General features: G+C 45.5%; 3 protein-coding genes and 1 pseudogene across 3 annotated transcripts; 3 read left to right on the top strand and 1 right to left on the bottom strand.

Annotated features, from left to right (window-relative positions):
• The first annotated feature begins 5,075 nt into the window (after positions 1–5,075).
• Positions 5,076–6,787, top strand: LOC119368403 (BTB/POZ and MATH domain-containing protein 2-like). The gene is made up of 2 exons (XM_037633676.1): positions 5,076–5,218; positions 5,320–6,787. Exon 2 carries the CDS (start codon positions 5,549–5,551, stop codon positions 6,632–6,634), a length of 1,086 nt encoding a protein of 361 aa, XP_037489573.1. The 5' UTR covers positions 5,076–5,218; positions 5,320–5,548; the 3' UTR covers positions 6,635–6,787.
• A 524-nt stretch (positions 6,788–7,311) lies between these two features.
• LOC119361189 lies at positions 7,312–9,177 on the bottom strand (annotated as a pseudogene).
• Positions 9,178–9,226: 49 nt separating this feature from the next.
• LOC119368404 (BTB/POZ and MATH domain-containing protein 2-like) lies at positions 9,227–10,339 on the top strand. Its single transcript, XM_037633677.1, has one exon. The coding sequence runs from the start codon at positions 9,227–9,229 to the stop codon at positions 10,337–10,339; it is 1,113 nt and encodes a 370-aa protein (XP_037489574.1).
• Positions 10,340–12,728: 2,389 nt separating this feature from the next.
• On the top strand, positions 12,729–14,451 carry LOC119368405 (BTB/POZ and MATH domain-containing protein 2-like). The gene is made up of 2 exons (XM_037633679.1): positions 12,729–12,843; positions 13,054–14,451. Exon 2 carries the CDS (start codon positions 13,270–13,272, stop codon positions 14,356–14,358), a length of 1,089 nt encoding a protein of 362 aa, XP_037489576.1. The 5' UTR covers positions 12,729–12,843; positions 13,054–13,269; the 3' UTR covers positions 14,359–14,451.
• Positions 14,452–14,534: the final 83 nt, after the last annotated feature.

Here is a 14,534-nt window from a genome sequence, read left to right on the forward strand (position 1 = left end):
TCACAATTATCGTCATAGAAGTGTCATATGTATAACAGAAAAAATTGTGTTCGGCCCAAAATGTCACGGATGTGTCTTTTTTTGTAGTGTAACAAATGGTGTGTGGATGATGAACTCCTTGCTCTTGTGCTTCAAATGATAGTCTCCCCGACACTCAACTCTCTCTCACAGGATTTGGATTTGGTGGAAAGAAGATTTGAGTGGAAAGCAACTTGGGGAAGGCTAGAGATCAAGATTCATATGGTAGGAATGGAATATCTTGACCTCAACACAAGTGTAGGTGGTTCTCTCTCAGAAAATGTATGTTGGAAGTGTAGGCATGTTTTGATGGCTCTCTCTCCGAATGAAGAGTGGGTGGAGGGTTATATATAGCCTCCACACAAAATCTAACCGTTGCACACAACTTACCAATCTCGGTGGGACTAAATCGTGAAACTCGGTCGGACCAATTTAGCAAATAATGTGACCATTAGGATTTTCAGTGGGACCGACATGTCAACTCGGTGGGACTGATATGGTTAGGGTTAGGGCATAACGTAATCTCGGTGAGACCGATTACACAAACTCGGTGAGACAGATTTTGGTAATAAGCTAACCAGAGAGTTGGTTAGGCAAACTCGGTGGGACCGATTCGCTCATCACGGTTGGACCGAAACGTTACGAAAGGGAAACAGAGAGTTTGCATTGCAATCTCGGTGGGACCGATCGCTCATCTTGGTTGGACCGAAACGTTATGAAGGGAAACAGAGAGATTACAATCCCATCTTGGTGAGACCGAGATCCCTATCGGTGAGACCGATTTGATTAGGGTTTGTGGGAGTGGCTATGACATCTGAACTCGGTGGCGCCGAATAGAAAGAATCGGTGGGGCTGAGTTGGACTTTTGGTTTGGGTCATATGTGGATGTGAGAAAGAAGTTGAGGGCTTTGGAGCATATCACTAAGCATTTTGAGCAAGAACCTCATTAAGCAACACCTCATCCCTCCTTGATAGTTTTGGCTTTTCCTATAGACTCAATGTGATCTTGGATCACTAAAATAGAAAATGTAGAGTCTTGTGCTTTGAGCTTGAGCCAATCCTTTTGTCCTTAGCATTTTGAGGGATCCACTTTTCTCATCCATGTCATGCCAATCATTGAGCTTTTCTAAAATATTTATCTTGAAATAGCATTAGCTCAATGAGTTATATGTTGTTAGGAATTACCAAAACCACCTAGGGATAGTTGCACTTTCACCAACCAATTAGTAGTCAGTATTTGGCACAACGCCAAACATTGTCATGCCAATTTTTGGCACCAAAACAATTATGCTCAAAGTTCGAAAGAAAAAGAAGGGTGTTCAGTAATGTTTTCAACTTAATGCAGCATAGCATGCATCTACCTAATAAAAATTGATGCACGAAAATGGGTGTTTGCAAACTCCCACTACCGAATCCGCCTATATTTCTTCCGTAATTGTTGTTTCTATTGCCAGGGTGTGTTGTAGGAAGTTTGAGGCACATTATTTGGTAGTGCTCCCGCAGTTTTTGGTCGTTTGGTTCTAGTTGTAAACTATTTTTATCCTTCTCTCCCTACCTCTCCGAATATTACACATGCATCCTCCTGCATGATAAGAGAAAAGTAAACATCCTTTTCTCACTTTATCTGAATGCTTCATAAGTAACACAGAAATGCTGCAAAGGTCCTGGCTAATAGACTGAAGGTGTTGTGTCCCATACTTATTTCAGAAGAGCAGATTGCTTTTGTGCTTGGGAGGCTCGTAACTAACAATGTGCTGGTGGCTTATGAATGCGTGCACGCAATCAGACGAGGAAACGTAAGAAACCTCTTTGTGATGTGAAGTTGGACATGATGAAAGCATACGATACGATCGTGTCGAGTGAATTCTTTTGGAGAGGATGCTCAACCATTTTTGTTTCTCTCAGGCATGGACATCCATGATTATGATATGTGTGAGGTCGGCGAGGTTCACGGTTAAGCTTAAGCTTAATGGAGATTTGTCAGATGGTTTTGCTCTGTTCAGGGGTCTCAGGTAAGGGGATCCGCTCTCACTATATCTATTTTTATTTTGTGTGGAAGGTTTTTTTTTGCTTTACTGAAACAGGCGCAGCTTGCAAGGGAAGTCCCCGGAGTGTCATTTGGGAGCACGGACCCCATTTGACCCATCTCCTATTTGCTGATGATACCATTGTTTTCTTGGAAGCGTCTGCCGATAATGAATTAAACTGAGGAATATCATGTGTACAAAAAAGAAGCGTCAGGTCACAAGTGAATCTTCAGAATTCCTCTATTTTCTTTGGGAAGAGATACGAGAACATGAAGGATCATCTTAAGCATGTGATAGGCATTGATTCGGCTGCTTTGTTTGAATGGTATTTGGGCCTACCGACGGTGGTGGGGAAGTCAAGGGATGGTTTCTTTAAGCATGTGAGAGAAAGTTCTAGGGCAAGGGTCTCTGGGTGGAAGGGACAAGGCTTGTCAAAGGCAGTGAAGAAAGTACTTGGATTGAGAGTCAAAAAGTGTGAATTTCATAGAGCAACGCCTGCATATATTATTAGTTGCATCTAGCCCTCCAAGAAAATGTGCGGGAACTTAAAATCTATCTCTTCAAAATTCTGGCGGGGAGCAGCTGATGGCGAGTACAAGGTCCATTGGGTGGCATGGGACAAAATGTGCAAAAGAAAGTATGAAGGATGGTTGGGGTTTAATTTTGAAGTCTTCAACCAAGCCCTCTTAGCAAAACAAGTTTGGAGAATTATTTTGGTTCCTAACCCTCTATGTGCTCGGATTCTCAAAGCAAGATAGTTTAGAGATTCCGACATCATGTCGGTGACGTGTCCACTGGGATGCTCGTACACTTGGTGGAGTTTAATGTGTGGTCGAGATTTACTTAGCCACAACTGTATTTGGCGCATCGGAGATGGATCACAAATAAATATCATGCATGACAAATGGATTCCCTGATCTAAAAGCTTAGTACCGCTGGGTGCTACTACCATGATCATATTACTTGTGTGGCCGACCTCCTGAACAGCCAAGGATTGGGATAGGATGAAGAGAAACTCGACATGGTGTTCAAAGAGAGTAATGCATGCGATATCAAGCTAGTTCTTGTTGGCAGAAGTAGGAAGGAGCATGGAGTTGCACAAAGAACGATGTCTTCTATATCTAGTTAGCGTCTCACTTGTCCTTGTCTTTGAAAGCTTTGTCGTCCTCTCAGGCTCCTATGGTGATTAACCATAGGAGCTGGTTGGGCCTGTGGAGTATAAACGTTTTGGGTAAAGTGAAGATCCACTGTTGGCGAATCATTTTGATGGGCAGACGGTGGGATAGGAGATTCGGTGTTGCATGATCAATCCTGGGGTCTTCTCCGTGGCGTGCTGTAGGGAGGAGATGATCGTCCACCGGTTTTAAAGATGCCCTCACTCAAAAAAACTGGAAGATATCAAGGGGGTGCGGTCGGGGCTCCGCTAGCCTGTATACCTGATGACATTGAAACCCCAAGCAACATACAATCATGGTTCATGGACTAGCTAGGGCGTGCATCAGAAGAGGATAAAGAATTAACTCTGAGGGCTCTGTATGAGTTGTGGATCGCCAGGAAGAACGCCAGAAATAGGAAAAGAATTGATGAACAAAAACTCATCACTGATAGGTGCTTTAGTTGGCAGAAGAATGGAAAACGATCCATGAGGGACCCCAAGGTCATCACCACTGCTTGATCCCGCACCTTGGTGTGTGGTCTCGCTGAAGGTTGGATAAAGGCAAATGCAGATGGTTCTCTCTCGAAGGGTCAGCAATCAGGAGAAGGAGGAGCGGTCTGGCACGACCATCATGGCGCATTATTGGTGTGTGTGTGTGTGTGTGTTTTTGAGAAATGCGCATTCTTGATGGGTGCTAGCCATTTTTCTCTCGGGCTTCTGATCCGGAGCTACTCTTTTTTTTAGACAATCCGGAGCTACTTTTTTTAGATGAATCCGGAGGGAGCCCCTAGTCAGCGCTGCAGGCGCCCGCTAAGGAGCTGGCGCTCGCACTGTCGCTGCCATGGGCCGGCCCATGAGCACGCTCGCTCGCTCGATCGCTCGGGGAAACGAATTCCATCGCTAGATCCGTCGCTGGCTCGAACGCTCGCTAGGAGCCAGTTTTTTTCCCCTTTTTTTTGCTGAAAAACCACCCAGTTTTCCTATTTCTTACGAAATAAAAACAAGTTTACAAATGTAAAGAAAAAGTTCATGCATTTGAAAAAAGTTCATCTCTTTCAAAAAGGTTCATCGATTTTTGGAAAACGTTCATTGATATTGAACAAAGTTCATTGAATTTGAAACAAAGTCCATCAGATTTGAAAAAAGTTCATAGATTCTGAAAAAAGTTCATCTGTTTTGAAAAAAGTTCATCAAAATTGAAAATAGTTCATCAAAATTGAAAAAAAAGTTCATCCAATTTGGAAAAAGTTCATCAAAATTCAAAAAAAGTTCATGGATTGTGAAAAAAAGTTCATCAATTTGAAAAAATGGTTCAACGAATTCAAAAAAGTTCACGTACTTGGGGATGAAGGACAATTCATCGGTCAAGGAAACAGAAGAAAAAGAAAAAACAGAAACCAAAAAAGGAAAAACGGAAATGGAAAAAAGAAAAAGGAAAAAGGATCGAATAAAAGTAGAATAGTTAGATTGTTAGCACAACTGCCCTTGTCGGCGTGGTGGTTACAGCTGGTTACAGCAGCAAGCCCTCGAGGAGGAGGGCGCAGGTTCAAATCCTTTACAGCGCGGTCATTTTTTCTTTTTTAACAGAAAAAGGAATAGCCCAAACTGGGCCGAGCCCAACAAGCCGCGCCTGCAGGCGCCCGTTTGTGAATGGGCGCTTAAGCGCCAAATAGGAATCGCCGAATCCGGAGCTACTCGAGTTGTCGGCATGTAGGATGGAAAAATTGAAGCCCACTCGGGACTGGACCGCGAGCGCAGTTTCTCATGGGCCGGTTTCACTAAAAGCTCGTTTCTTTGTAGACTCTCTCAGCCCGTCCGGTGCGCCTCTAGTCGACACGCCTCCAAGGGACGGCAGCGGCTGGGGTTTCTTCCTCTCAGCCTCCACCAACTGCGTGCTCGCCGCCGATTGCGTCCTCTCCTGGCGACGTTGCCGTGGATTGCCCGTCGCGTCCTCGTCTGTCGAGTCTTTTTCCTCGGCGTGCCGCCCTCCCGCAGCTCCGTCGCCTTTTCTACCACGGTGCGCCGCTGCCCGTTCGTCGTGAACCATCTTTAGTGTTTGGTAGGCTTGGTTCAGATCTTAAATTTTTTCCCGATTTGAATTTTCGTCAACTTTTGTAGATGGGAAGCTGCTATGCGTTAACCAAATGGTGGCGTGCTTGGTGTTGACATCTCATTGTTACCAGATTCAAATCTGGGCTGTGTTTCGTTCAAGGTCCGATTTCGCCGGTTGAAACCTGTTGATCTCTCAGTTCAAGGCCCATATCTGCTAGCTTGTAAACTGATTTTTTGTTCAGAGGAAGTCCTGTCTGCTTGCAAGCCCGCAACACCCGCTGCGTTTTTGTTCACCATGGCCAACAAATCCACCTCTGAAGTTAACCATGGCCAGCTACCCAAGACATCGTCCACATGCTTGACGGAGAGTGTCACTGCGGTGCATGATTTTGAGGTGGCCAATTACCGGTTGCTGGATGGCATCGGCGTCGGCAAGCATGTTCGCTCAAGCTACTTCAGCGTGGCTGGCTTTGAGTGGTTTATCAATTTCTACCCGGATGGGAGGATGGCAGACTACGCTGACTACACATCAGTCTTTCTTGACCGTGTCATCCAACAGAATGACACTCGTAATGTCAGGACTAAGTTGACCTTAAACATGCTAGAGAAAGATGGCGAGGCACAATTAACTACATGTGATGAGATAGATCATGTCTTTTCCTCAGCAAAGTCATATTGGGGCTACTTCAGATTCGTTGCGAAAACGAAACTGAAATCATTGTTGCAAGCCAACAATGGCTTCTTCATTATACGCTGTGTTCTCACCGTGATAAAAGAACCTCGCACCGAGGTTAAGAGGAACACTGTTGTCGTTCCGCAGCCGAATCTGCAAGACCAGCTCTGCCAAATGTGGAAGGATGGACAAGGAGCAGATGTGACATTCAGTGTGGGTGGCGAATTGTTCAAAGCTCACAGATGCTTGTTGGCTGCACGGTCTCTGGTTTTCAAGGCGGAGCTCTTGGGTCCGATGAAGGAGAAGGAAACACACTGCATCAAAATTGATGACATCGACCCTGAAATCTTCGAGGCTCTTCTTCACTTCATATACACAGATTCCCTGATAGTCAATGAGCACCACAAAGAAGGTGAAATTGCAAAACTGCAGCATCTGCTAGTTGCCTCGGATCGATATGGTTTGGATAGGTTAAATGTGATGTGTGAAAGTAAATTGTCTGAGTGCATTGACGTGGAGACTGTTGCAACAACATTGGTTTTAGCAGAGCAACACCACTGCAAGGATCTCAAAGAAGCTTGCGTCGAGTTTATGGCTCCAAGGAATGTTCTACAAGCTGTTATGGCAACTGACGGATTTAAGCATTTGGTAGCAAGTTGTCCTTTGGTCATGAAGGAGTTACTGGACATGGTGTCCCGTGGTGGCTAGTTCTTATAAGAGGTAAAGGTATCATATGTGCAACTAATTTTGCAGATTGCTAAATTTCAATCCATGTTCAGTTAAAAATGTTTCAGCTTGTACGTGCTACCATGATATTGTGACGATTTGTGTTTGCATTTTGATGTTATTTTTAGTTTTTTACCGTATCAGTTTGGTTACTACTTCATGGCATAATAACTCCTAGTATTTGATAGCAAGAAAACTTGTCTCAGGTCTCCTTTTCTCTAGAAATCTTGGCTCATTCATGACATTCCTCTTTGGTACTACTCCCTCCGTTCCAAAATAGATGACTCAATTTTGTACTAAAGTTAGTACAAAGTTGAGTCATCTATTTTGGAACTGAGGGAGTATTTGACAACAACAAATCTTGTTTCTATTGCCTAGCTAGGTGTGTGGTAGGTTTGTTTGCGGTACGGTATCTTGTAGTGCTCCTTGGTCCTGTCGTCTTTTGGCTCTACTAGTTGTGAACTTTTTTATATCTCTTATTAGTATTAGACATGCAATCCTCCTTCGTGATTCCTAAAAAGGTAAATAGAGTATCATTTTTGTTTCCGGTTTTTGCAAATGCTTCAACCAAACACAGAAATGCACAAAACAAGAAGCTTTTCCAGATTAAAAGCTTTCACAAACAGAAGTTAATGAATATATTCACTTAACCAAGCTATCTAGAACGGCACATAGTTTTTGAGGGATCGGGTGATCCCCTGCACGGACGCCAGAGTCCCGCCCACCGTCGCCGCGAAACACACGAAGCTCAGGCCCTGTAGCGCCACCCACTTCCAGGAGGACCTTTTCACTTTGCTTTACCGGATGTGCATCTCCACAGGGAAGTATACGGTGAGCGGCCAGAACCCGAGCGTGCCGAGGAGGTCAAGGATGTCGGATGTCGTTGAAGAAGGCCAGCAAGATGGCAAGGACCGTGTCACGACGATGAATGCTGTACTCCAAACCAGCCTGAAAATACTGAAGCTGAACCTGCCGACGCCGAAGGGATGGTACTGGCGGACGACGAAGTCCGAGTATGGCCACCGTGCCGTAGCCCAGCTCTCCACGGCGGTGTAGATGGGCTGGCAGTAAACCTGGTAGGTGTCGGCGAGGTGCACGACGATGCAGACGTTCGCGAAGTCGATGAGCTAGAAGGGCTAGTAGAAGCCGAACATGGTGGAGACCCCCATGAGGTTCGCCTTCCTCATCGCCTTGTTCTCGGCCGGAGGCGCCTTCACTGTGTCCTGGATTTCTATAAGGACCATGGAGTTATGAGTAGGCGAATGCGATGTTGCCGAGCGCTTGCAGTGGCACCCATGGTCGAACTTGCAACGTCTACTCCCCAATTACGGTGCCACCCATGGTCGCCTTGCTGGTAGGGCCTGATATGGTCTGCGCCAAGGAGAGGCCAACGCCGATCGTGGAGTAGGAGAAGGACAGGACCGCGGCCAGAATGGACAGCCACGCCATCTCCTGGAGGCTGGGGAGCTGGGAGAAGACGACATTGGAGATACCGAAGAGGACCATGTACATGGTGGTGTACACGCCGCAGTCGACGGAGTGGCCGCTGTTGTGGAAGCAGTTGGCCTTGTACACAGCGGCGGCGCTGGTCGACGCCGTGGTGGTGTACCCGATTACGTTTCCGACAAGATTGACGTACTGGCAGATGCCGCAGAACCAGTAGGAGTGTAGGACTCGACGGCCTCGATATCTATACCCCTATATAGTGTGCGAATAACTTTGAAAGATGATCGTTGGATGAAGCCAATCCGACAGTGCAGAGATCGCAAATCCGAGCACTAATGGCCGTTGGATATCATCTACATTCCACCAGATTCTGCCACATGTACAATCTAGAAGACTCCATGGTTAAACTTAAGCATAATGCACAAACCTTAAAACACAAGCACTTCTCATTTGTTCTAGAATCTTCCGTATCATAATTGCTCAAACTTTTTTTTTAAATGAATTGCCATTATTTATTTTTACTTTATGCTTTACAACACACAATTCCATAAATATTAAAATAGATTAATTTTTTTATAAAACTAATTGATTTTGAATGAGATGAACTATAAAAATTAAACGAACATCTACATCATGCATATATGACTCAAAGGTTACATGCTATAGTGTGGTATTTATTCATAATTTGGTTGCCAAATCTCATGCGTGCAATGCACGTGTACCTAACTAGCTAGTAGGTGTAGTTCCTCTTCCCGGCTATGGCGCCATCGCTGCGGTAGCAGTCGGTGAGGAGCACGGAGATGTAGTACATGACGCCGGCGAAGACGACGAGTGTGGCAGGCCCGGCGACCAAGCCGAGCTGCACCACTGACCATGGCAGGGACAGCACGCCGGAGCATCTTATAGCAGCAGGATGATTTACTCCGCTCCGTCTTCAGTCGATCGAATTGCCTAAATCGACTTGGATTGGATGACTATATACATGTACTACTCGGATTTGATTTGTTTCCAACTTATGATTTTTATAACCGGAGATAGATAGAAGTCGTTATTAAGGAAACAAGGTAATTAAGGTCCATCGTCGATAAATAGATCAGCTGGGACGTCGTAGCTTCTCTCATCTTTGCCATGGCCAAGGCCAACAACTCCACGGCCGTCGTTAATCATGGCCACATCCCACCGGCAACATCGTCCATATGCTCCACGGAGAGCTTCACCGGAGTCCACGATTTCGAAGTGGCCAGTTACCCGCTGCTCCACGGCTTGGGCGTCGGCAAGTACATCAGCTCGTGCGTCTTCAGCGTCGGTGGCTACGACTGGACTATCCAATTCTACCCAGATGGTGAATCGGTCAAGTATGCCGGTAAGACTTCAGCCTTTTTGTATTGTGTCAGCCAGCAGGAAGGTGTGAGGGCTAAGTTCACCTTGAACATGCTGAAAAAAGAGGGCAAAGTGCTAACCAGACACGGTTCGGTAAACCACACCTTCTCTCCGCCGAGTTATGATTACGGTTATCCTAAATTTGTCGAGAAATCAAGGCTGCTGAAATCATCGTCGTCCAAGGCAAACAATGGCTACTTCATTATACGGTGTGTTCTTACCGTGATAAGAGAACCACGGACCGAGGTCAAGAGGAACCTTCTTGTGGTTTCGCAGCCAAGCCTGCAAAGCCATCTCCAGCAGATGTGGAAGGAAGGACAAGGAGCAGATGTGACATTCAGTGTATCTGGCCAGTTGTTCAGCGCTCACAGATGCTTTTTAGCTGCACGGTCTCCCGTCTTCAAGGCGGAGCTCTTTGGGCCTATGAAGGAGAGCGCGACAGAGAACATCAAGATCTACGACATCGAGCCACCAATCTTCGAGGCGCTTCTTCACTTCATATACACAGATTCCGTCCTAGATGATGGGGACAACAAAGATGAAACTGAAAAAATGCAGCACTTGCTTGTTGCGGCGGATCGATACGGATTGGAGAGGCTGAGAATTATGTGCGAAAGCAGGCTGTGTGACAGCATCGGTGTGGAAACAGTCGCGACCACGCTGGTTCTGGCGGAGCAGCACCATTGCGGCGATCTCAAAAAAGCCTGCATTGAGTTCATGACCTCACAAAACAGGCTAGGAAATATCGTGGCAACGGATGGATTCAAGCATCTGATGGCAAGCTGCCCTTTGCTCACGAAGGATATTTTAGACAAGGTGTCCTGTGTCTTGAATGGAAAGTCTCGTTTGTCTAGAAATTAAATGATCATGTCACCAGTATGTAGTACTCCCTCCGTTCCTAAATATTTGTCTTTTTAGAGATTCAAATGAACTACCACATACGGATGTATATAGACATATTTTAGAGTGTTGATTCACTCATTTTGCTTCGTATGTGGTCACTTGTTGAAATCTCTAAAAAGACAAATATTTAGGAACGGAGGGAGTACTAAGTAGATGATTATACCGATTTTTAGATTTCAATCATTGTGTTCGCTTATCTACATTTCAACTTCAGCTAGAATCATGTTATTGTTCTACCTTTCTTGGTATATAAGTATAATCACTTCTATATATACTACGACACGTTCGCACGAGCATAAGGCACCTACTGCTAGTGTTTTGAGTGCATCCCGCCGGCGCCGGTGTCGGTCTGCCTCGTCTTCTCTAGCCTTAGGGCCATGAAGGCGCAGTGGATCTTGGGCCTTGTCGGCGGGAGGGTTCTGTTTTTGAAAAAAAAGTTTTGTTAGGGTTTGTGTCCCGGCGGTGCTTCTAGCATCACCGGAGGGCGTGTGGAGATTTGTCTCGGCAGATCTCATGGGATTCGGTCGGCGTTAGCTTTCGATGGATCCACATGGATCCAGTCTTCGTTCGTCTGTGTTCCTGTGTCTACAAGTTGGGTCCTTCCAATCTATACTTCTCTTCATCGATAGCGATTGTTGTTCTGGTGCGCTGGTCCTGTAGGGCCTATTTCCCGACTGTCTACTACAAAAAGCTTTGCCCGACGCCGGTGATGGAGGAGTTATGACAGCGGCGCGCCTTCGGCTCGCTTCAGTGCTTGTAGTGGTCGCTAGGTGGTCTATGGACCTGGATATAATTTTTATTTTTGATGTTCTTTGTACTACCTTTATAGCTGATGTATAGATCGGGAGTTTTTCTTCAAAAAAAATGTATAGATCGGGAATTTTTCTTCAAAAAAAAAGTACGACAATACACATCGGTATGCTCATGAAGGATATTGGAAAAGTGATGACCACACCCAAATTCATTGCTCCCATGATGAACAGTAAAATCCAAACAAATAGCAAAAAAATCTTAAGCTTCGTGACAGTGATTATAAACAAATGTTTTACGTGCTTGCAAAGTTTGGTGGACAAATAGCATGAAATGATCTCCATACAAACGCAGTACAGATTTCTACTCAAAAAGTGCACATACTTTGAGCAAAAAAAAAAATTTGTATAGGACTCCATGTCATTTGGCCACCAAATTTAGCAAGAAATAAAACATTTGGTTATAATCAAAGCCACAAAGTTTCAGATTTTATTCTATGTTGCCATTGGTGGGTGCAATGTCCCTTGATGTAGAAAAAACACTTTCTTAAACTTAACCAAAAAATGCTCAAATTTTGAAGTGGTACTACGCTTTTAGTTTACCATTACCAAATGAAAAAAAATAGTTTCCCTAATACCGAAGGAAAGGGATAGGATTTTGCGCACATAAAATTTAAGATAAATCAATGGAAGATAATAAAAACGAACAGATGTAACAAACTTCTCTTAATAGACGGTGCTTTAGTAACGAAATTGGATTTGATCCATGATTATGTTGTTAGAGCAACTACAATAGCTCCCGTACCCTTAAAAAAACTCCAACAACTGCTCTGTAAATCTGAATTTTAAATTATAGAATCCTCTATAATCATCATTTCCGTCTCGCGTGTTTACAGAAAAAAGCTTTCTTATGGACGGATAACCACCTGAAACTTCATGATGCGCCGCGTCGGGTCGTTGCTGTGCCTCCACCATGCCACGTCATGGCTACTGTTGGGCGCCTTCACGCTAGACCGTCACCACCACGCCGTAGCTGTCGGGCGCCGCCAAGCATGCACGTCGTGTTGCGCCACAGTTATGCACGCCACAACAACCGCGATGCCGCCGTCGCCACGAACACTGATGTGCCCCAGGCACCGCCACGCATGGCATGCCGCGCCACTACACCTCGCCGGCTAATGTCGCCACTAGAAACGAGAAGGAGGACAGTGGGGGCCAAGGCATCGAGGGCCGAGATACAGAAGTGTGTGGAGGAGATGTTAATGGCGGACAGGGAAGAGGATAATAGGACGAACGGAAATAAGTCAAGGCATGAGACTCGTAACAATGTCTTCTGTTGCAATGCACGGGCATTTGTGCTGGTAATCATTAATCAGTTTTTTTAGGGGCCATTAATTATGTAGAGGGGGTGCTCTTTCTTGAGACCAAACTGGTGTACGGCCCGCCCAGGAATTGCATGGTCTTCATTTTTACCTATGAGCCCAGCCCACCTGCGGCCCTCTAACCAAGCAGGGCACGATTGATCCAATTATCTGTGTAGCAGCGGATCCTCCAGGAGGTAGGGTCGCCTTCAAAGCGAGCAATCGGCGACATCCTCCCGGCCGCGCCGTCGTGCCGGCTCACTGCCCTTTGCGCTCCTTCTCGTACGACTGCTCTCCTCCCCCCAACGAAGCTGCCCCTGTGCAAGACATCAGATTGGGAACACGTACGCAGGTATTCCCCAAATTCCTAGTTAGCCATTTGATAATTTATAGCCTGATTTTTCACTCGATTGTTCCTTACATCTTATACAAATTGCAATGTTGGTAGCCGCAGGCAAGGCCACTCACACTCAGAGAAGGATTGATTTGATTACAATTGCTTCAGTAGACAGCCTAATTGTTCGACTCAATTGACTGCTTAATTGTTCTTTACATTTTACAGATTGCAGGATAGGTTTCACATTCAGAATTTCAAAAAATGGTCGTGCTGTTCTTTAGTCTGGCCGGCCCAGTTTCTTCTGATCAGCTTCGCCACTGTAATCAGGGATGCTAAGAAAGGGAAATAATATCCCGTGATTCTCGAGAAAGAGACGTCCCCACGACCGTACCAAGATCAACACCCATCGTCCTCTCATCGTTTCTCCATCTCTTTGGGGCCATGGCAAAAAACTCCACCGCTATCGCTAACCATGGCCACAGCCTATCAGAGACCTCGTCCAGATGCTTCACGGAGAGCTTAACTGCCACCCACAATTTCGAGGTAGCCTGTTACTCGCTGCTCGCCGGCATGGGTGTTGGCAAATACATCAGCTCATGCATCTTCAGCGTTGGTGGCCACGATTGGACTATCAGGTTCTACCCAGATGGCAATAATGCCGAGTGTGCCGGTAATGCTTCAGCGTTTTTGTATTGTTCCAGCCAACCGAAAGGTGTCAGGACCAAGTTCACCTTGAACATGTTGGAAAAGGAGGGCAAAGTCCTAGTAACAAGCTTCGGCTCGTTGGAGCATACCTTCTCTTCGCCAATTGATGATTTTGGCTTTTCTAAATTCGTCGAGAAATCGAGGCTGCTGAAATCATCGTCGGATGCCACAGGTGGTTACTTCACCATACGTTGTGTTCTTACCGTGATAAAAGAACCGCGAACAGAACTCAAGAGGAACCTTTTCGTGGTTCCGCGGCCAAATCTGCAAGACCATTTCCAGCAGATGTGGAAGGATGGACAAGGAGCAGATGTGAAATTCAGTGTATCTGGGCAGTTGTTCAGTGCCCACAGATACTTGTTAGCTGCACGGTCTCCGGTCTTCAAGGCGGAGCTCTTTGGTCCAATGACTGAGAAGGCAACAGAAAGCATCACGATTGACGACATCGAGCCACCAATCTTCGAGGCGCTTCTTCACTTTATATACACAGATTCTATACTAGATGATTGGGACAGCACAGAAGGTAAAACTGCAAACATGCAGCATTTGCTGGTTGCGGCAGATCGATACAGGTTGGACAGGCTAAGAGTTATCTGCGAAGGAAGGCTGCGTGACAGCATCGACCTGGAAACGGTCGCAACCACGTTGGTTCTGGCAGAGCAGCACCACTGTAGAGATCTCAAAGAAGCTTGCATTGGGTTCATGACCTCACAAAACAGGCTAGGAGATATCATGGCAACGGATGGATTCAAGCATCTGATGGCAAGCTGCCCTTTGCTCATGAAGGATATTTTAGATAAGGTATCCTGTGTCTTGAACGGCTAGTCTCGTTTGTCTAGAAATTAAATGATCATGTGATCAGTATTTTGTACTTAGTCTGTGTAAGGTTGATTATACCAAATTTGAGATTTCAGTCATTGTATTGGGGCATCTACATTTCAACTTCAGAATATATATTTACATTGGTATAGTCATGTTATTGTTCTCCCTTGATTCTTGGT

Source organism: Triticum dicoccoides, chromosome 2B, assembly GCF_002162155.2.
Source record: "Triticum dicoccoides isolate Atlit2015 ecotype Zavitan chromosome 2B, WEW_v2.0, whole genome shotgun sequence".
In the NCBI taxonomy this organism is placed as follows: domain Eukaryota; kingdom Viridiplantae; phylum Streptophyta; class Magnoliopsida; order Poales; family Poaceae; genus Triticum; species Triticum dicoccoides.

Coding starts and splice junctions, on each gene's coding strand:
- LOC119368405 (XM_037633679.1), top strand. CDS start 13,270: ATGGCAAAAAACTCCACCGCTATCGCTAACCATGGCCACAGCCTATCA.
- LOC119368403 (XM_037633676.1), top strand. CDS start 5,549: ATGGCCAACAAATCCACCTCTGAAGTTAACCATGGCCAGCTACCCAAG.
- LOC119368404 (XM_037633677.1), top strand. CDS start 9,227: ATGGCCAAGGCCAACAACTCCACGGCCGTCGTTAATCATGGCCACATC.